Source organism: Chamaea fasciata, unplaced genomic scaffold, assembly GCF_029207755.1.
Source record: "Chamaea fasciata isolate MVZ Bird 193981 ecotype frontalis unplaced genomic scaffold, bChaFas1.0.hap1 SCAF_1, whole genome shotgun sequence".
Lineage (NCBI taxonomy): Eukaryota > Metazoa > Chordata > Aves > Passeriformes > Sylviidae > Chamaea > Chamaea fasciata.
In genome coordinates, this window is record NW_027094086.1 from 138,811,565 (window position 1) to 138,837,427 (window position 25,863).

Consider the following 25,863-nt stretch of genomic DNA (forward strand, 5'->3'; position numbering starts at 1 on the left):
GACACCCCTCAGTGGTCTGCTGCTTGTCCCCTGTGGCTGATGGCTGTCTCTGGAGCCATGGTGGCCGAGGGTGACGTAACCTCTCTAATTATCCTTGCTTTTCACAGAGCAGTGTCTCATCGTGGAGACACCGACTACTGTTGGTGCCAGATTTCTGTGATACAGGCTGAATTATTTTATTTAGCTAGTCCCTACTTTTAAATGACATTAGCTGAAAGTAAATAATACTGAAGTCTGAAATACTTGTAGCTCCTTCACTGGGAAACCATAACTGTTCCAGGCAAGGTTTTACGTGTGTTTTATTTTCTGCATAGAATATTTTGCCAAATTAGAAGCCCCTTGAAGTCATCATTTATGTATAGTCAATTGAATTTCTTTCAGAGATTGTAAGCAGTTGTCTCTACATATTGCTTTTGTATTGAGTATACATCCAAAAAGGTTTAATGAAATTTATTCCTCCCAACTTCAGCAGCTACTGTGGCGCCAGGCATTAAGCAAGGCTTGTGAACTTGTTGTCCTCTTCTTTCAGTGGTGACTATCCTGAGGAAACATCAAGGACATGAGGAGAAAACACACAAAATTATGTACAGATAGGGAAGGTCTAAACTTGGCTCTAGGGCTGAACTGCAGAAAGGAGAGGAGGGGGAAGTTGATTACCTCTGGAATTGAATGCCAGATGCCATAGTTGCTGTGAAACATGGAGCCAGAACCTGTCCAAGCAAATGGGAGGCAGCAGCTTCCTACTACCACCCATTTGTCTCGTGGGGCACGAGGGGCAAATCTGCATTGCTAAAGCTAAGATATGGGGCCATGAAGGTATCAGTGTGTAATGGGATTTTGATTTTAATTTTAATTAGCTAAAAATACAGTAAATTACAGGGTTTGATTGGGGTTTTTTTACCATGGTTTTCATTAAAGAATGTTAATACATTCTTTGAAATCAAACACTTGACTTTGAAAGCTGAACATTCAAAAAAAAGTTGGAAAATGTCAAAATGAAGATTGTTCAAACTGTTTTAATTTGTCTCTTGCATGTATGCATAACGATAAGATCTTTAATTATGTGATCACATAATTTTTTCACAGGAGGAATTCTGCCCAGAGAATGAATCAGGGGTGTTTATTGAAGGAAGCTGTTGCCTTCAGAACCCTTGCCTTAATTGCTGGAAAGCGTAGTAATTTAAGTAGAGGGCTGCAGGAATCAAAAGCACTCTCTCCAGGGTGTTTGAAAGCTCCGCAGAAAGACTAGATTTTACTTTCTCATTTTGAAAGAGGTTTTATGTGATTCTGGGAGGTCACTTATTTGGAAGTGATCTCTGTGTTTCTAGTTGCTGTGGCACACAGACCAAGGTACCTGGGCTCTGGGCACAGCTGCATTTGGAATGAACACAAGTGTGCTTTGAATGTGTTAAACGCTGTATAAATGCAAAGTCCTCTGAAAAGCACAGCCTGAAGCGCCCTGCACTGACGTGGCAATGCCAGGATTGCCGGAAGACTTTGCTGAGTTTTAAGCAGTGAGGTTCTAATCTGCAAAATGGGAATAGCATCACCCTACTACAGTTCAGTTAATTATATGTTTTGAAGCATTCCTGCTGAACACCGTATAAGGAAATTATATAGAATATAAAATATATAAACATATAATTATACAACATATAGTTACAACATATTGCATATAGGCATATGCCATACATTATAATACATAATATGGAATCCCATTCTGGCTAACGTTCTTTAAGGGAAGTTTTGGAAACACTGCTGGCTGTAGGGAATAAGAAGTATGAGCAATCACTTTGCAATCTAAATAAAATGAGGCAGAATGCTACAAATTCTCAGATCACTCCATAAAACTGAGCATTCCCTTCCTATTTCCTGTCACTGCACTAGATGAGGCAAAGATCTTGCAGAAGGAAGGCAGCATGTAATCATTTAGTTAAAATTATATGTAGGTATATAAATGGTTCTGTCATTTTAAGTGCTTGACTTTCTGCTGTGTTTGGTGGTGGGTTGCCTGGCCGGCCCAAATATGCTGAGACCTTTGAGATGCAGCTTTGGTAGATTTATTTTCCCCAAATCCTTTTGGGAAAAGGGAAAAAGGAATGTTAGAGCCAGATTTCTTGTTTGCTTTATTGTCTTGCCTTGTTGGCAACTGACTTTTAATGGAAGGAACTGAAATCCTGAAGACCATTTGTTCCTCATTTTTTGTGAGGAAGGAGGAGTTTTTAACTTTTGCAGAATTGGCACCTGAGTATGGTGAGTATATATGGAAATGTAGTAAGGTGAAGAGAGCCATAATGAATAGATTGTATCTGTAATATATTTTGACTGTTTGATTATGGTTTTGTTTTCCATAAAACCACTCTCAGTCTAATATAAGGAATGCCACTTAATTTCCTAAGCTAAACAGGAAATTTATTTTTAAAAAATCAAGTATTCATTATCTACATCTGAAGTTATCCCTTTAAATTTTGATCCCCCCTCTTAATAATCTCTTTTATGTGTGGCAAATGTAAATACGTTGCTATTTTATATTAATAATCCTCTGCATCTAAGCCTCAGAGTAAAACCCAATCAATAGAAAAGGCTAAAATTATTTTCCACTTCCTCTTGTTTTATGTCTGTTCTCACACTTTTTTAAAGTTGCATTTGCCATTTCTCAGGAGGATAAATTCATAAATCTCTTCTGCTTTGGTGAGGGAATACGTCTTCTCTATTTGTATGTCTTCTATATCACACAGTATTACAGCATCACTTGCAGTAGCTATTTTACTTTGCAAAATCAGTTACAGGATATTAAGTGAATATCAATTTATCAATTGAAATGGACCAGATACTAGTTTTTAGGCAATTTGCCTAAATTTGCCGCTTTAGAAGATGTCAATACCATGAGTAGTGGGGAGTTACTACATTTTTCAAATAGCACTATGTAAAACATGGAAACATTGAATGATTGCTTTAAATTCAAAAGGCTCTTCTGTCATTCTCATGCATGTTTTAAATGAGACATTTTTCTCCTGAATCGGAAGGAAATGAGATAGTTGCCTATCTATTCATAATTTTACTCACTTTTCCTGGCTATATGCATTTTTAAATGACTGAAATATCTGCTTTAAAAAAAAAAGAGCTAACTTCAGAAGAGCAGGAGTCTGGTTTGCTATTTATCTACCTTAATAGGCAGTATTTCACATGAAAGAATCAGTCTGGCTTCTTGTCAACTAACAGTGACAGGATGCAGGTAACATAAAGTACCATGATTATGTGCCTCCCAGGTATAATTCTGATAACCACTGAAGGAGTGCTGCAGCCAAGTCTTGTTGGTTTATCCATCTATAAATTTATGCTCTTTCTTGGACTGTATTTTGGAGCATTTTAGTAAGAAGTTCAAACATGGCAGTGAAGAAATTATACCTGTGTAGTCCTGTTTCATAGTTTAACTTCAGTGTAAGTAACAACACATTTAAACAGATTGTGAAAGTATTTTTTTCTTAATACAGTTTACTTACAGTTCCTTACATTTTAAGTTGAAATGGCCATAACAGATCTTTTATGCCTACAAATGAAGACTATTTTAATAATAATCTGCTCCCATATGACAGAAACATATATATTGTCACGTAATCCTTTGTCCAAAGACTCTTGCAATATGTTCTCTGGGCTAAGAAAGTGCAGTTATTACCTTTTCAGGGTTACTGGGCAAATGTTATGTGAGATTCCCTGTCTAAGTGATCTCTGTGATTTTTCCTTTCACATTCATCCTGCTCAGTCTTTATTGGGTGTAACTACAAGAGCATTTTAGCTGAATATTTATTCTGAATTCAATCTCATTATTGTTCCCACTTGTTTCTCCATGATTCCCACAGCTGGAGCGTGGGGTGGCATTGGTTACAGGAGGAGGCAGTGGGAAGCTGGGCTGGGGAAACACACAGTGTGTGCCTGCAGGAAGGGGCTGGCTCCGTGGGACCCTGAGAGCAGCTGGGATGCCTTCTCTGAACGGCGCTCCACCTGGGGCCATGGGGTCTTCAATGCCATAATAATCGTAAATGAGGCATACCACAGTGCTGGCATCCGCATTGGAGTGTTCCAGTTGGAATTCCCTTGCTCCACGCTGGCTCCAGCTCTGGAATTTCCCTCTGCCTTCTCTTGTGCAGCATGATAGTGGGTGTGCACAGTGAGAGGAGGAAGGAGTCCAGGAGCTGTCAGGTGCTCCTTGTGCGCCAGCATTACGGCCAAGTTGCTCACAAGGCGGTGCCATCCCTATGGGGCAAGGAGCAATAATAATGTGACCCCACAGAGATGCCCCGTGTAGACCACCTGGCCAGAGTACTGAAAGCTTTGGACCTCCATGCCGTCAGTTAAGAGTATATTGATCAGTATTTTGTTTTTGTCTGTCCACAGTCACCAATTACAACAATGTGGTAGAAGCAAACTCAGATTCAGATGATGAAGATAAATTGCATATAGTGGAAGAAGAAAGTGTAACGGATGCAGCAGACTGTGATGCTAGTGTGCCAGAAGATGACTTGCCAACGGACCATATAGTATTACCAGAAAACAGTGAAAGAGAAGGGAGTACAAACAGTTGCTGGGAAGATGAAGGTATGTTCATTTCTACTGATGATACTATGTAAAGAAAGGTTTCTAAAATGAAGATTCAATAGAACTTTTTTTTGGTCCTTTTATCGCTGAAATAACATGTAATATTTACAATCAAAAAGAGGTTTTATAACGTATTTATTGTACCCTACTTCATGTTCTTCATTTATTATTTGAAGCAGATTCAGAGGTGGATTAATTCCTTGGCATTTTTAAACGAAGGCTTACAGTCTGTAGATGCAGCACTCCAAAGGCTGATTAGAGACTGGTTACTAGATCTTGGTTTTTCAAGTCTTTGCCTGGCAGGTCTCTGCCAGAGCTCCTTGTAAGGTTCAGGATTGGCTCAGCTTGAGGAGTAAGCAGTAAACAAAAAACATGGGAAAAAAAATCAGATGTTAATTTCTCTCTTTTTCCTTGTAAAACACAGGCAGGAAAAATAATTTTTAGATTAATAGTTTTAGAACTGGCTATGTAAGTCATAGTGAATCATTATTTTGAGAACACTGGAAGGAGATAAATGTTGCACATATTGTGCATCAGGTTTAGAAGCTGAAAATTTTAAGTAGACAGGAAATGGGCCTTTTTTACTGTGGAATCAGATACTGAGTTTCATAATATCACACAGCATGCTTACTTTTGAGCCAAATTGGGATAAATGCATAAATTAGTGGAATTTATTGTGGAATTTGGCCTTAATGCCCTGAAAGATACAGAATGTTTTCCAGCATATCCCTGATTGTATCTGAACTCCAGCCACAATTCCTAGCATCCACCTTTTCACACTGGTGGTTTAATACACAGTGCATGACCTCACATCTAAATAAATGGAAAGCAGTCATATGGTCCCTAACTGCAGTCCAGCTGAGAGAGAGCAGCTGAGAGTTCAAAGAATAGCACCAGCTCAGCCTGTTTTTACATAGCTGCTATTGCCAAGGTATGCTGTGCTGGGAAATGAGTATTTTGAAGCTAAATTATTAGATAGGTAATTTTCTTCATTTTCCTGTAATATCCTAGTTCTCCTGCAGGCTGTGTCTGTCAGAAATTGCAGTTACATTGAAGTGGGCTCTGTATAGGCTTGAACCCTTCAAGCACAGGTGTAGGAAACCTGAAGAGGGGAAGGAAGAAGAGCACTGGCTCCCAGACATTTGAGAGCAGGACCTAGACATGTGATGGCATCTTTTTTGATTCCTTATGTCAAATGTACCATTTTTAACCTTCAAAAATTTGTTTGGTAAAATTCTAAATTCCGTTTAATTTTAAATTCTACTGTGTAGATTTGCAATGTAGGCAGTGTATCTCTGCTTTGGAGTTTGCTAATGAAGACAGAATTTCATTGGTAGCCAGACAGAGGATTATTCAATTGCCATACAGGCTTGCTCAACAACCACAGATTTCCTCTGTAAAAATTATATGTTCTGAAGCCTGTTTTGTAGCAGTCTGGTGGGTTTTTTAAGGAAGGGTTTTTTAATTTGATAATCAGAGTTTTTTAAATAAATAGTTTAAATTTTTGGCAATGACTGTATGAGAAAAGTGAAAGCTACATTAGATTTTATGGAGCTTTGATTTGCTAGGGTAGAATACTGTTTACTCTTTTGATAGCTTTTCTGGAAGGAAAGGTATGAACTGAAAATCACATCATCAGTCTTGGTTGCATGTCAGAAATATGAAGAGAGAGGTACTGAATACACGATCTCTCATATACAAGGAAATGTACTCGGGTAGGTGGTGTGCAACCATCTTCAAGACTGGTGATTATCTTTAGAAAAATATACTCTACAGTGGTTTTAGTAAGTTTGTTTCATCAGTAAAGTTCTACTCAGTAGTTCTGGGTTTAGCTGAACTTGACAGAAGGAGTTTTTGGCATATTTATTCTGTTCGTGAATTGCCAAAAATAGAAACAACACACACAACATTTCTTTATCAGATTAGTTTCCTTCCGTTTCCAGTCATTCTAACTGAATTTCTAAAAGACCCTAGGAACAGGTGTTTTAAATATAAGGTGTGTTTCTCAAGAGGTTTAACTGAAACAGTCCTATGGGTTTAAAAAAGTGAACCACGTGTATCCTGTGCAAGTTATTGACAGTGTGCCAGCATTCATGTGTGCAATGATTCCCTAATATGATTTTTCTTAGCTATAGTTAGAAGTAAAACCTATGCTACAATTAAAAGAAGAAAAAAAAAAAAGGCAGGATTAATACTTACTGTATTAATGCTCTTAAAAAAGTGTTATTATGTACTGTGACTATTTAGTAAACCTGGAGGCCTCAGGACTGGAGCTAAGATATTTTTGAAAAACTGAATTGAAAAAAAAAAATCCAGACTTGGAAATAACCTTCAAAAATGAAGGAAGTTATGTTTTATCTTTAAGCTCTTTCTGGAATTCAAAAATTTTTTAAGTCATCAAATTTTAGGTTGAGCCTATATGCTCAAAAGTGTGTTTTGACGTTTGGTGGGTTGTGTGGCATCTTTTTGACCAAAAAGCAACCAACCAGTCAATAATGCAAGCTACAAATAGTGCTTGCTACATGAGTATCAGAAAATTAGCTCTGAAGAATTTAAATTATAAACTCTCTCGATGGGTTTTGGAATTTATTCCCTTCTCTGCAGATAAAGACCACAGTGGAAATTTCAGTGAAGTTTGTCTTTCTGCCTACAGCCAAAATCCCCACTTTGCTAGTGGTTTCAATTTGATCAGTTATCTTAGCCATGAAGAGATCTTTACTGTCAGCCAATGTCAGTAGTTGTCAGGCATGTTTGCTGCTAGTTAACACTGTTCCCTGTCATCTGAAAATCATCAGCATTTAACCCCGGGAAGCCACACTGTGTCTCTAAGCAGTAGCTCATAAGCAGTGATGAGATGTAGAAGTCCAAGAACCTTTTTTACAGCTATCTGGTATGTCCAGCTGTAGTATCAGGATGGATATTCATGACCTAGATGCTATTTGTGGAGACCTCTATTTAAGCTGTCATTTAGCAGGTAGCTTGAATTTCCTCTGGAACTCAGAGCTGTGACTTCTGCTTGGTGGAAGTGTCTTAAGATCGCTTCCCCCACCATCACATCCCGTTCTGTTGCTTCTCAGCTGTGTGATAACTGGGCCTCTGAGGGCACGATTGCCTTTCTTTGTGGACCATACATAGTTATAAAGATGTATATCTACTTTATGTTTTTCAAATTGTTAATTATTCCTACAGCATTTCCCTGTGTAAAAAGGTTTCTCCCTGTCTTATACCCTACTTTTAGCTATTGGGAAGAGACAGTACCAAACAGAGGTTAGGATTATTAGAATTGAGAAGGGGTTTAACTTCACTAGATTAATCTGTAATTCCATAAATCCTTGACATTCCCTTGGGAAGCATAACTTTTATGTGTACTGAAGCCAGTGGAATTTACTGGAGACACTAATTTAAATTTCCAAAGTAATAACTTACTGATATTCCTCCCCTCATGTAGATCTTATTTCATAATGGAGAAAAATCACAACCATCAAAACCCCTCCTTTAAAGGAAAACTTTAGGAAATTTAAAGTTTGACTTTAAGAAATTGAATTTTTGGTTTAAATTTACCTTGTGTCCAGTCATCCATCTTACAAACTCTGAACCAAGTGTAGTACCATGAGCCAAAAATGGAATTAGTTCACAATGCAGAACTGACCAATATAATGCAGGCTGTTTGTGTTGGGGTTTTTTGAGGGTTTTTTTAGATGTCAGTTGAAATTAAGGTAAGATTTAAGAGTTGCAGTTTCCTTTCAGCCACATTTCTTGTTTAAAGCAAGAAATGTGTTTAAATTGTCACTATTTGCAGAAACTTCGGGTCTGTGGACCTTAGTCAAAGTAGGCAGAATTGAGAAGCTTTTCCTCCTGTGAGGAACTGGTACTATTTGAGAACTTAAAAGTTCTCCTAGGATTTATCGTCTTCCACATAAAGGAGAAATTGGCTTCTCCTGTAATTAAAAAGCTGGAATGTTCTGGGCTTTTGACATGCCAACCTAAAGGATTTTTTTCCTGCACTGAAGTAGAGTGAAGTAATTAAATAGAAGTATAACAGTTGCATTTCAGGTCAGGGCAGCTGTGTGCTCTAACTTCTGCATCACCTGGAAGGCTTTTCCTAGAGGTCTGAGGCATCCAAGGTTTCCATAATGGAACTATGAAAAAACACTTTAGTTTCACATCTATTAGCATTGCATAGTACTGATAAAGAGCAAACCAAGCAACAAAGCTTTCCTATGTACTTCTGGAATAAGCCAGGTACTGATGGAAATGTCCGCAGAGGCTTTTCCTGTGGGAACTTCCCAGTCTATGCTAACCAGTGAACCAAAATGAAGAACAATTTGGCTGTTCATTGATTTGAACCAACAACCTGTAGTGAGTTAAAACTTCCATGCTGCATCCTTGAAGGCGGAAGCTCAGCAGAGCTGGGGCAGCAGGTTGGTTCTGCAGACTCATACCGAGTCTTGGAATTGATAGTTGTTCTGAAGGGGGAGCACGTGTTTAAAATCCCTTTTTTGTTTAAGCAATCACAGCCTTAAGTGGTTTCCAGATGATTTGCCAGAAAGAGAACACATTAGGTTGCTGTTTGCAGACATTACCAGCAAATTATCAATCATTTCTGAAAACCGCTAATTGGAGAAAATAACATAACTGCATTTGTTTTATGATGCTCTGATTTCTGGAAATAATATTCCAGTGTATCAGATGGCTGCTTTTGTTGATAGGGTCATTTAAGTAGCTGACTCTCTATTTTCTGGTGAAACTGTCCATGTCTTCACCTCTCTTCACATAACGGTCAGTGTTTAGCATTGCTTCCTTTTAAGGTTTGGTTTCCTTAAGTATGAAATATCTTTGTGGTTCAGCTGATCACACACCGCTGAAATAATGTGCCATCCATATTTTTGAAAGAACATTGTGTTTAAATGCACTTCTTCTAAACAATACAGAAATGGAAGGCACTGCTGAAGAAAAAGCTCAAGTATATTAAGTTTTTGGTGTGCATGTGGCTTTTGTTGTTTTTTGGGGTTTTGTTTAAATATTCATTCTTTTTGTGAAATGTACTATTTCAGCTGGAAAAGAAAGAAAGGACATCCTGGGGCCTGAAGCTCAGACAAATGAAATTGGATGTACAGGTATTTTTTTGTTAATCTCAGTCCCTTATTCATAAAGTACTATTGAATTTTGGTTTGGTGAGTGTCATTCTGAAATCTTTGGAATTCTCCCACCTCTGTTTATAAAAAATGCTTTGCTTTCCATGCCAGAGGTCTTAAACTGTAAACACTGTTTTAGCTGAGGAAAAAAGTCTGGGCACCTTTTGGTGTCCAGGGTCCAGTGGTGTAGGTGGCCAGTGACACAGAGCAGCCCTCCCTCCCAAGGACTGACCACACATCTCCAGCAGCACCATATCTCCAAAGGGCAAAACAAGGAATAGCAATGATCTTACATGTAGGTGTCACCATGTAGGGTTTTAAACTGTGAATAGACTTAAGCTAATTCTGTATTTTATTACTGACTCCTCTGTTTGTAGTGATTACACAGAAGGCAAAATAAAATGCATACTTCAGTTTCAGACTCAAACAAAAACAGATGGTTTGTTATTTTTTCTATTTCTCTGCTTGACAGAAGATTAATACATATCCCATCCAACATTTTAGAAGTTTTTGGGGGGTTTATTTAATGCCCTTACTAGATAGGTAGATAATATCAGAGTAAGTCTTATTTAAAAGCAACCCCAAATCTAAACATTGATGAGTTTTAAACTCTAATTTCACACATTCTTTTCAGTTCCTGTAAGGTCAGTTTGCTCCCCCTAAGTATGGAGAGCTGCATTATTCATTGCATTACATGTGAGAGACTGCCTCATGTCATAAAAAGATTGTGTCAAATTGTAAATTGAGTATGTGACTTCATACTGAGAGATGAATCATAAAACTTCTCTTCCCTATTAGAAATATACCTCACATTAATAGTGGAGAACATCTGTCATGATTTAGGGTGCTGCAGGCAGAGCTTTCACAGAATGTTCCACCATGGTAAAAATAAACTCTATGAATAATATATTTAGGCAAATACTTGGAATCAAGTATTTATTGTATTTAATTTATTATCTGCTGATTTTGCAATACAGTTTTTCTTTGGGTTTTTCTCTTAAGATTTTAACAGGAAAATATTGAAGGTTGTTAACTAGATCTGAAGCTTTTTTGGTAGCCATTTCCAACGCCAGAGAACAAGCCAGTCAGAGTTCAAGTTTGCTGCATTATTCTGGCCAGCTTGTTACTGAGTTTAAATATCTTCTGAGCTTGTGCTAATGAACAGTTATAAATAACATTAAAAATTGTGTCTTGAAAGCAACAAACGCAAACACAGGAGCCAAGATAGTAAACTGGCCTTCCAACTACAAGGCCTAAATCGTAATTAACATTGCATTTAAAATTTTTAGCAAAATTGAGAAGAACAGCTAAATCTGAAAGGATAAAAAATGCACTGAGTTAAAGAGGCACACTGTGTTTAGTCAAGTTTTGAAATATCTTTATGCTACCAGATCTTTTAAAACATGGCATAATCTGGCATCTTAAAGGGACTGACCTACACTAGTATGTGTAGTTTTTAAATCCTTAGTTAGAGGGAGATTTGGCAATATGAATTACTAAATCTCATTTACATTCCTTTTAAACTTAATTTTGTATCTTGTGCCTTGTTTTTCACACTTAGTAAAAGAAGATGAATGTGATTCTGATGCAGAAAATGAGCAAAACCATGACCCTAATGTTGAAGAATTCCTTAAACAAGAAGATACAGCTGTTATCTACCCTGAAGCACCTGAGGAGGACCAGAGACAAGGCACGCCAGAAGCTAGTGGTCAGGATGAAAATGGTAAATATGTCACCAGTTCAGTTCTTACGAAATCACTTGTGCTCACTGACCCAAAACTTCTGCTGTACTTAAGAAGACAGCATATACATGTAACTATAGAGGAAAAAACCCCTTAGCTACGTAATTATAAGAGGATAGGATCATCATGCAAAAAACATTGCCACTTGCTTTTGTGAAACAAGACATGCACTGGGATTCAGTTTTATGAGTACCTAAATTATAACCTCAGGTCATTGAAAAGAAAAGTTCAAGCTTTCATAAATCCATTAAACATCATCATATGAAAGAAAAGAGTAAATTTTTATTAAATATAATAGAAGAATAGCAAAATAGTACAGTTTTATATAAAAATAACTTAAGGAGAGTTGTATTTCTTTTGTATTTCTAAACAAAGCTCCCAAAAGGATCTATTAGATAGAATTTCTTTTATTGGTTAGCCAGCCTATGACGGGCTTTTGGGTTTTTTTTGCCTGAAAGGACAGCAGCAGAGAAAAAAAAAAAAGCATTGTTCATACAAAGATGTTTATCTGAAACATAAAGACCTGTTGTTATTTTTAAGTAGATACATTTTTTTTTCCTCTGAGGAAGTTTCATGCTTAAGGTGTTCTGAGTGAAATGAGAAGTTACACTTTGTTCATTTCTTCATCATGAAATATTTGAAGATGAATGCTGTTGAGATTGGTTTTTCATTCTGTGTGTTTTCTCAAGTGTTCAGCTTAGATAGCTCGTGACAATTGGAGCATTTATGATTTTTCAAGAAAAAGTAATAGCCTACATAAATGGTTAGGAGTTGTGTTCTAGTTGTTTTAAGAAATGAATATAACTGCACAGATAAATGTCATTGTAGCTGTAGTACTGTACTGAAGTCTGAGGGAGAACAATGAAAGAAGTAAAGATAACCTTTTTGTTCTGCTCCTCCCGAGATTTTATGCTATTACGGATTTTACTTTAAAAATTGCATTCATTAATTTAGGATTTTAATATATGGTTGCAGTGGCACATGTTGTCAAGTTGATTTTACAGACTTGCCAGATGTTTTCCATGTAATCATTGTGAATATACATTTGTGTTAATCATTTTAATTGGATCTATCCCAGTAACTTCACTGAGAGGTATTGTGAAGATCACAACGCTGAATAATAGTGTTTAGTGTTTTAATCATTTTGGAACAGAAAACGCCAAAAATATAGTGATATTTAGTAAAGATGCATGCTTCCAAACTGGAAAAATAGACAAGAGAAGCAACAGAATCAGAGATTTTAGTGACTTTGGGTAACTTTACATTTCTCCATTTCCTCCAATGGAAATAGAATTTAAGTTAACGTACTTCTGACATTTTCACTGAGTTGTATTTGTGCTGAAATGGAGTATTCTTTACGTCAGATGGGTTGAATTATAGATGGTAAAAAGAGAATTGAAAGGAAATATGCTTGGTCTACACATATGGGGATGGCTTTGTTTTTGGACAATTCAGCTAAACCAGTAAAAGCAGAAATGGATAGAGCAACAAAAAATCCCTGTGGGTAGGGGTTATTTTGATTGTTAATATAACAAGTGTAGAAGAACCTATATGACAGAAAAAGTGGTGAGTTTTAGTAATAGGGAAAAATGGTCTGATTACTTTTCACTGTTGCAAGATCAGTGGCACATTCAGTAAAAATTAAGTTAGTAAATTCCACACAAACAGAATAAATTGCTACTGCGTAGAACATATAGTCAGTCTGGGGTGATAACTTCTGGAAGAGGTCATGAAGGTAAATAATTCAGAAGTACTTTCTAAAGTACTGGTTCATTTTGTGAATATTAATAATTCTTACAGTTCTGAAACTTAAAATGACAGCGTGTACAAATGTGCCTCTTGTGCGTCAGAGCATAAAATGTTAATCAGTAAAGACCTTCCACCTTTCTCATGCTCAGCACAGTGCATAGGTGCATCCTTGCAGCATTTGCTTCCTGTTTGTCTTGAAGCAAGCAAGAGTAGCATGAAGGATATCACAGCTATAAATTGATGGCTTGAGCAAATACAGCAAACCCTACATTTATTTGAACTTACCTTTATCAATTTATAAAGAAATATTTTTTTGGTCATTTAAAAATTAATTTTTCAAGGATAGAATGAGTTACTATGTGGAGGGCTAGACATGCTGGTAAGAAAGGATTGCGCTAGAACTTCATAAATGGTGACTTCTTGAAATAGACTTGTGAAATTAATATTTAGCTTCAATCTTGTTTCACTTTTCCCTGTACTAATATAGAAGTACTTTATGAAAGCCAGCAAAATAGATTCCATATATCACATTAAACTCATATATATGGCCTCACGTTTGATCTCTCTACTTTCTGTCCTGCAGACAGTATGTCCTACTAATACATACATACCTGTGAATCATAGAATGATTTGGGTTGGACAGGACCTTTAAAGGTCATCTAGGTCCAACCCCTCTGGAATGAGTTGGGGCATTTTCAAGTTTATAATGTTGCTCAGAACCCTGGTCTTGAATATTCAGTCCAAGCTGGTCTGGAATATTTCCAGAAATGAGACATTTGCCACCCCTCTAGGCAACCAGTTGAAGTATTCTACTACCCTCATCATGAAAGATTTCTTCTTTATATCTCATCTCCATCTACTCTTTTTTGGTTTAAAGCCATTCCCCCTTGTCCTATCAGCATATTGTGCTGACTCTCTCCAAGGTACATTGGGGCAACCATACCATAGTGTGGGATGTTGCATAATACCAACAGAAAAAATCTAAAATTATCACTAGTCCTTCTCTAAAACAAGTGGAGCTTCCAGCAGCTGCATGTTTTCTTACAGTAATAGGTGTGAATGTAAAGCCTATTTGTTGTAATAAATTTGGAACTTGTTTATTTAAGTGTGGTGCATTGTCTCTCCTGTGTAGGAACACCTGACGCGTTTTCCCAACTGCTCACCTGCCCATACTGTGATCGAGGGTACAAGCGTTTCACCTCTCTGAAGGAACACATTAAATACCGCCATGAAAAAAACGAAGATAACTTCAGCTGCTCCTTGTGCAGTTACACGTTTGCGTACAGAACACAGCTCGACCGCCACATGACATCACACAAATCAGGAAGAGATCCAGTAAGTGGCGCTTGAATTAAGGGTTGTTGTCCTCTGTAGCAATGCTGTGATTTGTTAAGTGCACAGAAACATGTGAACTGTTCACATGTGGCAGATCATCTGTGTGCTGATGGTCCGGTCTCAGAGCTTGCTGCTCAAGTCAGGCTTTTTCTGTAACCATCAAAGGTTGAGATCCCAATTTCTGTTTTCATTCGTCTAGGCAGTAGGGTTGTTTTCAGAAATGGTTTATTACATTTATAGGTAATTTGCTGGTTTTTCTCTGTTCATTGGCTACTATTGCATAAAAAATATGACTCAAATCTAATTTCAAGCCTTTAATGAAACACTTCCTTTTTTTTTTTTTTGTAAGTCCTGTTTGAATAATTCACAATTTACTGTAGCATTTTTTGCCCTTAAGAAACAAACCATTGTGTTGCTTGAACTGTGAGGTGCAGTTTTTAAATGCAGTTCATGCTGTAAGACAATATACAAATAATTAGCTCATAAAATAAGGTGTTTCAGTACTAAATGAAGCAATAGAAAAGGCTATAGATGTTATGAGCTTGTTTTCTCTGGTTCATGGGCTGACCTGAAGGCATGGGTCACTGGAATACCTTCCATGAGTTAACTGTCTGATCATGCAGAAGATCCTGAGACTCTGTTCTCCTGTCCCTCTTTTTCTTTTCTTTTCTTTTCTTTTCTTTTCTTTTCTTTTCTTTTCTTTTCTTTTCTTTTCTTTTCTTTTCTTTTCTTTTCTTTTCTTTTCTTTTCTTTTCTTTTCTTTTCTTTTCTTTTCTTTTCTCTTCTCTTCTCTTCTCTTCTCTTCTCTTCTCTTCTCTTCTCTTCTCTTCTCTTCTCTTCTCTTCTCTTCTCTTCTCTTCTTTTCTTTTCTTTTCTTTTCTTTTCTTTTCTTTTCTTTTCCCCACAATGTCTCATCATCCATCCCCAGTATATGCCTCCATACCTTATCAGAGGCACTCTGAGGTGCAGGAACCAACTGAAACAGTCAGGAATTATCAAGAGAAAAAAAATACAGATTTTCCACCACCAAGTTAAAGCGGCTTGGAGATGTTTCCTTCAGAGGACAGACTAGAAAGATGGATACTCTCCAGAAACAAAACAGGAGACAAATACAAGAGAAAAGTGCAAAACTGAATGTAAAAGTAAAGGTACTTCCATCATTTCTGGTAGCAGCAAACCAACAGCCTGTAGCCCAGAGCAAAGGAAGATGCTCTACTTAAGGAAACCAGAGTAAAGGAGCTGCTTTTTTACACATTGGCTGTTAACCTCCATCCTACAAAGTATCACCAAGTGCAACATTTTAACAGGCTTAAAAATCTATTATACGTTTTTATACTTGAGTGTTCACATTCACAAGTCAATTAAATCAGTACAAGAAGTACTGGCCATCCTACTGCAGGGATTTTATTGTCTCACAAGCTTTGGAATAATCTCACCAACATATTCTGGTGTGACATTTCTTTTTTACTCAAATATTCTTCCCATGAACAATTAATTTCTGTTTCACTTCGTTTTTGGCTCGACTTGCACTTTAAAAGTTACCTGCATCGTACATATATCTTACATTTCTAACTATAAAATCTGTGAATGCTATTTATATGCTTTTCTTGTGGGCTACCACATTTGTTTTCAGTCTTTTCAGTCACAAGCCTAAAACCATAAGAATAAAGTAGCTGGGGGGGGATAGAAGCCTTTCCCATACTTGCATGTAGTTTGAATGAAAAAGCAAAAAATACTAAGTGAGTAAGCACTCAGAAGAATCACTAAAAGGGACCTTAAACTGTATTCCCACAAAAATATTTTAATGGATTTATACTTTTGAAGGCACAATTGTATTTGAATAATGTTGTTTCTATGGAGTATCTGGAACTCAGTATTACATCCATTTAAGTGTGTTCTTTTCTCAAGCCGTAGCCAGAATTTAAACTACAATACTTTAGACACTTGGCAAATTTGAAATACTTGCTTGTTTATGTTATTATTGCAAAGTTGTCATGTCTTCAAAATTGGCTTAGTCTACATGATTACATCATTTGTGTAATGGAAAATGAACTTTTGTCCTTAGTAAAGTATAGACCTCCTGGCTGTGGATCTTAAACAGCTGCATGTTTAAAACTTGATGTCTTATTCTTAAAGAGCTTCACCTGACCATAGATTGTTAGGGTAACTTTGTTAGCTGGTGATGTCCATCATGTGACAATTTTGTTCTGTATTGTTCTGTACAAAGAAGCAATGAGCAAAGATAAAATCTATCTTAGTGAAGGCAGTGGAAGGGGTACCTGCACACTGGACCTTCTTCAGAGCCCCAGGGGAAGATGTGCAAAACTCCTGCTCCAGCAGAGAGCCGAGACCCATCCTGCATCTTCTCCTTCTTCCCTCTCTCATTCCCATGGTCTTCACAGCACCCTTGGCTGCTCCTACACCACTGACAGTTGGTAGGAGGTGATGCTGCATGTGTCGTCTGCCTTCACATGTGAAGCACCAAAAGTGATGTTGAAGCGTGAAAAAGTGCTTCTTATATTTAATTTTTTTCTCATCAATTTATGAAGCACCTGTAGGTAGTCTTTCAAAATTGCACAGTATCATGCACACTGCTGAGAAATGGCAGTTCTTGGAAACTGTGGTCAAACCATCTGTGAAAAACCCCTGATACACCTGTAGTTTCTGTCTTCCAAGTAACTTTTGAGGAGTCTCATTAATTAGTTTTCTTCTCTGGTGTGAGAGGGGTAGGTTTTACACAGTAAACATTTGGTGCAGGGATGTATTAGTGACTAGTTACAGACCTTAATGCTGCTGTTTCTTTTTTCAGTCCTTGAAGGAGTGCAGAAGAATATTAATATTCTTTGAATGTTGTAGTTAATTCTTTAATGAGGAGAAAACATCAATTATATACCGTGTACTAGAAGTATATCACATATCACAGGCACAGGCAAATGTGGCTTTAACAGTGCTGAGATGGGGAAAACCATTTGAATCTGAGAAAATGAAGGTGAAAGTGTTACAGGTGGTACTTTGGAGAAGTGTTACGATTTCTCAGTTACATTTAAAGAAGATCCTTCAAAATAATTCTGAGGAAGTCCCAGATTTATTAAACAGTATTATGAGAGACAGCAAGAAAGCTGAACAGAGAGTTACAAATGTAAGAAGCTAAGGCAAAATACATTTGGAAACGCTACGTAGCAGAAAACACCTTACAGCTATGACCAGGAAAACAGGAAAACTCATTGGAAATTTGATAAGTGGAGCGTGGACTTCCATGCCTTAGAAATAGAACATTAGATTTTAAAGACTGGAGCAGAAACATTTCTGACAGATTGAATACATGCACTGGTATTATGTAGTCCAGGACCTGCAGTAACTGTATATATCCTAAGATCTGTTAGCTTGTATAATTCAAGTCAAAGGGTAGTAACTGATTCTCGACAGGCTTAAGTAAATCCTGGCATGGTCCTCTAGACTCATTGCAGTTGGTCATTAAAGTGAAATACAGTGAGTCAGCCACAATCTTCTAGAACATCATCTTGAAGGGACTTAGTTAAACGGGGCCGAAAAGCAAAAGACAGCTGACAAACTCGGGAATGAGGTTCAGGTGCTAATTGGGATAAGTTGGAGTGGAGACCTCACTGTAGAGCTTGGGGAGAGGCAGGAAGCAGCCCACCCACCCTGAGCAGGGTGGGAGCAGTATCTGCTGAGAGGTAAAATCTGCAGCTTAACCAAATGCTTCTCCCAAGGGAACTGTTGAATTAGAGTATGTGGAAGTAATTTAGATGATCTTCTTTTGATTTATCTTCTCTTAAAGGAGAACAGGGAGGAGGACAGGAAGGGTTGATAATTTGGACAGCATATCTCATAGCAGAGAGTTCAGACTTTAATGCAGCAACCTGCACGGCCGCAGGTTCTTCAGATCTCCAGGCATGTCTCACAGCAGGGTCATCATCCTGTGTTTTATCCATCCCTGCTCCTCCAGCACAGTGCTCAGCCCCCAGTTGTCATGTCTGTGCTCAGGAAGAGCCCCAGCACCTGGTGAGCATCTGCTCCCGGTGCTACCAAGCACAGCAGACCAGAGCCAGGGTTAGGAGTTCCCCCCAAGCTTTCACTCCAGAGGCAGCTGATCCACACCAGCTGTTGGTGGTGGGCAGCCTGTTTGTCCCCAGAGCCCATGAACAGCTCTGTTCATGAGCTTATGAATATGCCTTCCCTGGTTACCAAAAATCTGCAGTGCATCCTAATAGTGGTAGAGTATCTTTTTGCCAAGTGAGCTCTACTTAAAAAGGAGATGCTGGGTTTTTTTAATAAACAAGTTGCTTGAACAGAAAAATTCCTAATTCCTCCATTTTATGTTGGTAATTAGGCTGCCTAAACTTTAAAAGTGCATGTAATTTTTGTCCTCAAAAATACACATTCATAGATTTGTACAAGTTGTGGGAAAATTACAGGTCTTGCACATGTGTGTCAAGTATATACTACATATATTTACATGTCTGTCTTAGCTTTTGCTTTTTTTAACTAATATAGCAATAAAAACAGAAACAATTTAGAACTTAACAATAAGTGCTCTCACTAGGCAAAATCTAACAAAATGTGCAAATAGTGAAGAGGTTTGGTGTTGTGTACTTGGGAAACCCCTCCGTATTTTTATTTGTTTTGGTTTAGTTTCTCACATTTATCTTGCAAATTAATTGTGACCGAGAGTACTTTTATTGTCACTGAGCTACCATCTCTTGAGCAATCCTGTGGCATCATTATATAGAGGAATCCAAGGCCAACAGTAAGCCCTGGAAGCATGTAAATGGAGAAATCAAAGTCAACTGATTAAAGTTTAAACAGATTTCTCTAGACTTTACTGTTTCTCTGTCCTGCATGAAATATTCTGTGGGTAGTGGGCTTGGGATTTTTCCTGATGACTTTGCTTTCACAAGCAGAATTAGCATTCATTCTGTAACTTTCTACTAACATGTCAGTGTAAACTTCACCTGAATTTAGGAGAAGGAGCAACTATATTTTGAGTTTAATTTGTTTCTTTCTTTTTACTGTACCAGATTCTTTTAGAAGAAATGTGTGCCTCAATTTTTTTACCTGATTTGTAATTTGTTTCTTTTTCCATACCACCTTCAGTCTCTTACAATTATGGTTGATGCTTTTCAGGCTTGTATTGCATTTTCTCTGTTGCAGTGTGAAAATGCAAGGTGTTTCTGCAAAATCTTGTCCTGTACAATAATTAAGACTTCTTTCTTACAGAGACATGTGACGCAGTCCAGCGGTAATCGAAAATTCAAGTGCACTGAATGTGGAAAAGCTTTTAAATATAAACATCACCTAAAGGAGCACCTACGAATCCACAGTGGTAAATAAATCAAGCATTGAACTGAGTACTAATGTTGCCATTTCTGCTCTTTATAACTGATGTAATAGCAGTCTTGTAAGTCTAAGTTTAAAATACTAGTGTTTTCCTTGTTTTTTTTTCTTTCTGGAATACTGCAAGCACTGACGGCAGCCTTCAGCTGTGTGCAGGGAATATGTAGAAATACTCGAGGATTTACAGTTGCAACTTAATCTATTACAGTTAAGGAAAACTTGACTTGTCACAGAAGAAATGGGGATGTCTTTCTGGTCCTTTTTACTTGTCTGTTTTTTCTTCAATGTTTTCAGATCATTCAGTGTGTTACAAGCCTTGCTAGAGAATTTTAACGGATAATAATCAGGACATAAGAATTGTGTATTCCTCCTGTGGCTGTAATTGTCATCATTCGAGATTAGTCATATTAAAGTACACTCAGGACACAATTTATTAGAAAAGGTATTAGAAAAGTTATAAGAAATGTTGTATAAGAAGTTAGAAGTTACTGGTGGTATTACTTTAACGGAGTTCAGTGAAATCTATAATTGTCAATAAAGAAATGCTGAAACACATGATCCTGTGGGCTTCATCCTGTATTTACTAGTGGATCACAAACTTATTAAAGAAGCCTTGGCTCGGAGCTATACTCTTACTCTTCAATTCACTAGATAAGATGGGTTTTTTTCCTAGGACTCTTTAAGAGGTCATTATGATGTAATTATTCTGGTAATTATTGTTTGATGAAGTTACTCTGTAACCTGGTTAACTGTTGCATATGCCTTTTTTATTTTCTTTTTTCTTTTTTTTCTTTTCTTTAGGAGAGAAGCCATATGAGTGCCCAAACTGCAAGAAACGTTTTTCCCATTCTGGTTCATACAGTTCACACATAAGCAGTAAGAAGTGTATTGGTTTGATGCCCGTGAATGGTCGAGCCCGGTCAGGGCTTAAGATGTCTCAGTGCTCCTCCCCTTCCCTTTCTGCATCACCAGGTAGCCCAGCAAGACCACAGATACGACAAAAGATAGAAAATAAACCCTTGCAAGAGCAGCTTCCTCTTAACCAAATTAAAACTGAACCTGTGGATTATGAATTCAAGCCCATAGTGGTTGCTTCAGGAATTAATTGTTCAACCCCTTTGCAGAATGGGGTTTTTAGTGGTGGTAGCCCATTGCAGGCAACCAGTTCTCCTCAGGGTGTGGTGCAAGCTGTTGTTCTACCAACAGTAGGTCTGGTGTCTCCCATAAGCATCAATTTAAGTGACATTCAAAATGTACTAAAAGTGGCAGTGGATGGTAATGTAATAAGGCAAGTACTGGAAAACAATCATGCTAATCTTGCGTCCAAAGAACAAGAAACCATCAACAATGCATCTATACAACAAGCTGGCCATTCCCTCATTTCAGCTATCAGTCTTCCTTTGGTTGACCAAGATGGGACAACCAAAATTATCATCAACTACAGCTTGGAGCAGCCAAGTCAGCTTCAGGTTGTTCCACAAAATCTAAAAAAAGAAAACTCTGTTCCTGCAAATAGTTGCAAAAATGAGAAATTACCAGAAGATCTCACAGTGAAGTCTGAGAAAGATAAGAACTTTGAAGGAGAAACCAACGATAGCACTTGTCTTCTTTGTGATGACTGTCCAGGAGATCTTAATGCACTTCAAGAATTAAAGCACTATGAAACAAAAAGCCCTCCTCAGCTTCCCCAGCCCAGTGGAACAGAAGCTGAGAAACCCGAGTCCCCTGTCCCATCAGAAAGTGGGGAGAACAGCTTGTCTCCTGCTCAGCCACCTTTAAAGAACCTTCTATCGCTCCTAAAAGCGTATTATGCATTAAATGCACAACCAAGCGCAGAAGAGCTTTCAAAAATAGCAGATTCCGTAAACCTACCACTGGATGTGGTAAAAAAGTGGTTTGAAAAAATGCAAGCTGGACAAATTTCTGTGCAATCTTCTGGACCATCTTCTCCTGAACAAGTTAAATTAAGCAGTCCTGCAGACAATGATGATCAAGCAGCAACTACAAATGTGGAAGAACCCCAGAACAGCACAAATGACTCACAAAATCCTGTCAGTACAGCAAAATCTCAGACTTTACCGGGGGCTTCAACTCTGAATGGTTCACACAGTAGCACGCCATCTGCATCACCACTAAACCTTTCTTCATCAAGAAATTCACAGGGTTACACGTACACAGCAGAGGGTGTACAAGAAGAGCCACAAATAGAACCTCTTGACCTTTCGCTACCAAAGCAACATGGAGAACTGTTGGAAAGATCTACCATAACTAGTGTTTACCAGAACAGTGTTTATTCTGTCCAAGAAGAACCTTTGAACTTAACTTGTGCAAAAAAAGAACCACAAAAGGACAACAGTGTTACAGACTCTGATCCTATTGTAAATGTAATCCCACCAAGTGCCAATCCCATAAATATTGCTATACCTACAGTCACTGCCCAGTTACCTACAATTGTTGCCATTGCTGACCAGAACAGTGTTCCCTGCTTGAGAGCTCTCGCTGCCAATAAGCAAACCATTTTGATTCCACAGGTGGCTTATACATACTCTACCACAGTTAGTCCTGCAGTTCATGAGACACCACCAAAACAGACCCAAGCCAATGGAAATCAGGTACTTCGGTCCTCATATTCTTACATGATGTATGTATGGTGTACCCAATCTGTACCTGTGCTGAACTAACAGAAAACTATCAAGCTAAATAAATAAAAATATAAATAAAAGCTATCAGGCTTATTTTACTTGATTGTAAATGGGTAATAGATATTACTGTTGTGCCCTCTGCAAAGCTAGTTAGCTCAGGCAGCGTGAGTCCAGACTAACAGAAACTGTTGTGCATGGACAACTCAGTTATTCTCCATATTTAATCTTCTAGGACATTAGTGCTCACTATTTTAAAGACTATCTAATGCTCCTGATCAAAAAGGAAAATAAAACCATGACTTCTGTCTTTTGCTGGCTCTGTATCTCCTTTTTCCCCGTATTCAGAAAAGAAACTCTTTGGAACTTTTGGCTACTCCTTTCATGCTGCTCTGCTTCCTTGATTTGCAGAGCAGCTGAATTCATCCTACACCATAATGGCACTTTAAAGAAAATGCAGATATATTCTCAGTTGAAAGTCAGGGAGGTATTTATCTTCATCTGCCATTCCCGTATCCTGGCTTGTTCCTCCCTGGGTACATCCAGATGTAATCTAATCAGGGTCAGTCCTCCTGAGAATCACCTGTGCACATTAAGGTAGGGACAGGGCAAAACAGAAAAGTGGCTCAGTGTTTCTACTTAAATCTTAGAAATTGGCTGTCCAGCAATTAATTCAAGCTTCTGTATTGCCAGAGACTGAGGAGCCTTGAAGAGTTACGAGGCTGCTTATATAAAAAGTTTGAGGCTAACATGTACACTCTTATATTCAGACTTGATAATATATGATAAAATATGTGTGATGCTGCTGATATCAGTAGAAAATACTGTGATTTTGCAGGGAAACTTTATCACTTAAAATGCTTAGAAATTCACAACAATTATATTTTTGAAAATATTTACTAATGAAACTACTTGAAGTCCCCTAAATTTTGGGTTAAGCAGTACATGTGGTAGTTTCATGAGGAAGAGGGTAGTCAAATATGCAAATTCAAATGGTGACTTACATAGTTTTTTGTGAAAACTTCAGCTAAAAGTATTTTAACTTCATAAAATCTGTGAGACAACAAAAGGTAGATGAACAGCATCAGCTGAAAAGTGTAGTTAGGTGGCAGATTTGCTCTTCCCACTAACTGGAGTGCTCTACAGGTCAGTAATATTGCATTTATTTTATGGGCCCTAAAATACAGCATGCCAGCGTGGCTTAGACCTGGCCAACAGTCAGATTTGGATGCGATTAAACCAGTCCCAGTGAGGATTCTGCATCTGGATGGTGGCAGGGACTGCAAAGCAGAACAATGCAGTAAAGGATTTTTTTTTTTGACTGTGGAAGTGTAAACAATTTTGTTTGGCTATTTATGAAATTGAATGAGAGTAGCAGCTTCAGTTTACGTGGGTGACTTCTTTTATTGGACTTAATTGGTTTTTTGTAATTTTTCTGAAGGATGAAAGGCAAGACACTAGCTCAGAAGGAATATCCAATGTAGAAGATCAAAACGATTCTGATTCAACACCCCCAAAGAAAAAAATGAGAAAGACAGAAAACGGGATGTATGCATGTGATTTATGTGACAAAATATTCCAGAAGAGCAGCTCATTATTGAGACACAAGTATGAACACACAGGTATGTACTAGGAAAAGACTTTTCCAATCGTTATTACTTTGGTAACGTGTAACTGATAATCTCAACTGGAATTCTGTTCTTGGACAGTGTAGCAGTCCTAGCGGCCTGTGCTAAGCTTTCTTTAGAAACCCCTGTTTTTGTATATTTGTTTGACAGAACAGCAATTCTTTCTTTAAATTTGTTCGACCTAAACCCTAATTAGAAAAAGAGGAGTTTTTGCATCTGGCTTGTGGATAATCATCTGTGAACTGCAGCCTATACTGAGGATATATTGCTTCTAATTTACCTTGTCTGGTTATAAATTTTTAAAAAGTCTTTTAAAAACGGGGAAAAAAGGATTGTCTATGTATTTGATACTGTACATGAAAAGCAGCATGCCTATCTGGCATGAAGGATTTTCAAACTGAGCCACATTTATACTGACCTGAAGTTAACAGCTTCAGCCGTTCATTAGACATAGAATATAACCACTAAAGAACACCCTTTTGGCCTTGATTTTTAATTTCTCGTAGTTGTTCCTTTTGGCTCCAGTTCTGGTATCTTTAGGATTTTTTTAATACCTCTTGCTCTCTAATTTCTTCTGTGAGGTCTTAAAATAAAAATTCTTTTTTTTTCTTGGTTTGGTGTCAATATATTGGGTTTCGTATTATACATTCCTTTCTTGCTGGCTCTATTACCTTCTCTTCCCCCATATCCATGAAATAAACTCTTTAGTTTGGCTGCTCCCTTCATGCTGCTCTACTTTCTTGGTTATATTTCTGCATATTATCATTTTAATGACATCTCACATATAAAATTAAAAGCATAACAAGTCAGTTTTTCTCTTGATCAAGTTTCTCAAGTGGTATTCATTAAGGGTATCTAATTTCATACCTATCCTGTCTTGAGGCTCTTTTAACTCCTTTTTCTAAAACAATTGTTCTTCCCCTACCAGTTTTAAGTTCAATGTAATGTTCAAAATCATTGAATCATTTAGGTTGGAAAAGACCTTTAAGATCATTGACTCCAACCATTAACCCAGCACTGCCAAGTCCACTGGTAAGCCATGTCCCAAAAGTGCCACATCTGTTTGTCTTTTAAATAACCTTTGGGGATGGTGACTCTACCACTTCCCTGAGCAGCCTGTGCCAGTGCTTGACAACTCTTTTGGGGAAGAAACTTTTCCTAATTTCCAATCTAAACTTCCCCTGGCGCAACTTGAGGCCATTTCCTCTTGTCCTGTCACTTGTTTCTTGGGAAGAGAGACCAACACCCTCCTTGTTGCTTGTTTAGCATGAGATGACATGGATATGCTGGTCATCTGTGTAGTGTGATCAAAAACCTGATGTCTTACTGCCTTTGGCTTTTATGTCTGAGCTAAGACTGCAAAATTGTTTTGTGTAACAACTTTAAATGTTAAAATCAAAATAACACTGCTAGGCTCCTGATACATTTATATAAGAGAGTAAAAACAAGACAACAGACTCAGAAACACACCAAGTGAAACAGATTTTTTTCATGTCAATACATGTGTAGTCAGCAAGTTTTGTACATAAAGCATTCAACCTAGATTTTAGAATGATTTTCCATTTACCTGTGTCATGGCTGGTACACAAAAACCAGCGTAAAAGCTCAGTTAATTTTAAATTGCCAGTAATATAGAAAAGGTAAAATGCTTTCAATTCAAAATAGTTTATGCAAGAAAAATGTC

At 37.6% G+C, this 25,863-nt stretch overlaps 1 protein-coding gene across 2 annotated transcripts in view; it reads left to right on the forward strand.

Annotated features, from left to right (window-relative positions):
* ZEB1 (zinc finger E-box binding homeobox 1) overlaps positions 1-25,863 on the forward strand; it is a 123,110-nt gene that overhangs the window by 94,444 nt on the left and 2,803 nt on the right. For both annotated transcript variants that reach the window (XM_066199856.1, XM_066199864.1), the window contains exons 2-8: positions 4,396-4,596; positions 9,651-9,713; positions 11,293-11,454; positions 14,355-14,557; positions 19,796-19,901; positions 20,714-22,524; positions 23,993-24,173. In XM_066199856.1, the coding sequence (XP_066055953.1) occupies positions 4,396-4,596; positions 9,651-9,713; positions 11,293-11,454; positions 14,355-14,557; positions 19,796-19,901; positions 20,714-22,524; positions 23,993-24,173 (2,727 nt within the window). The remainder of the gene's footprint in view (positions 1-4,395; positions 4,597-9,650; positions 9,714-11,292; positions 11,455-14,354; positions 14,558-19,795; positions 19,902-20,713; positions 22,525-23,992; positions 24,174-25,863) is intronic.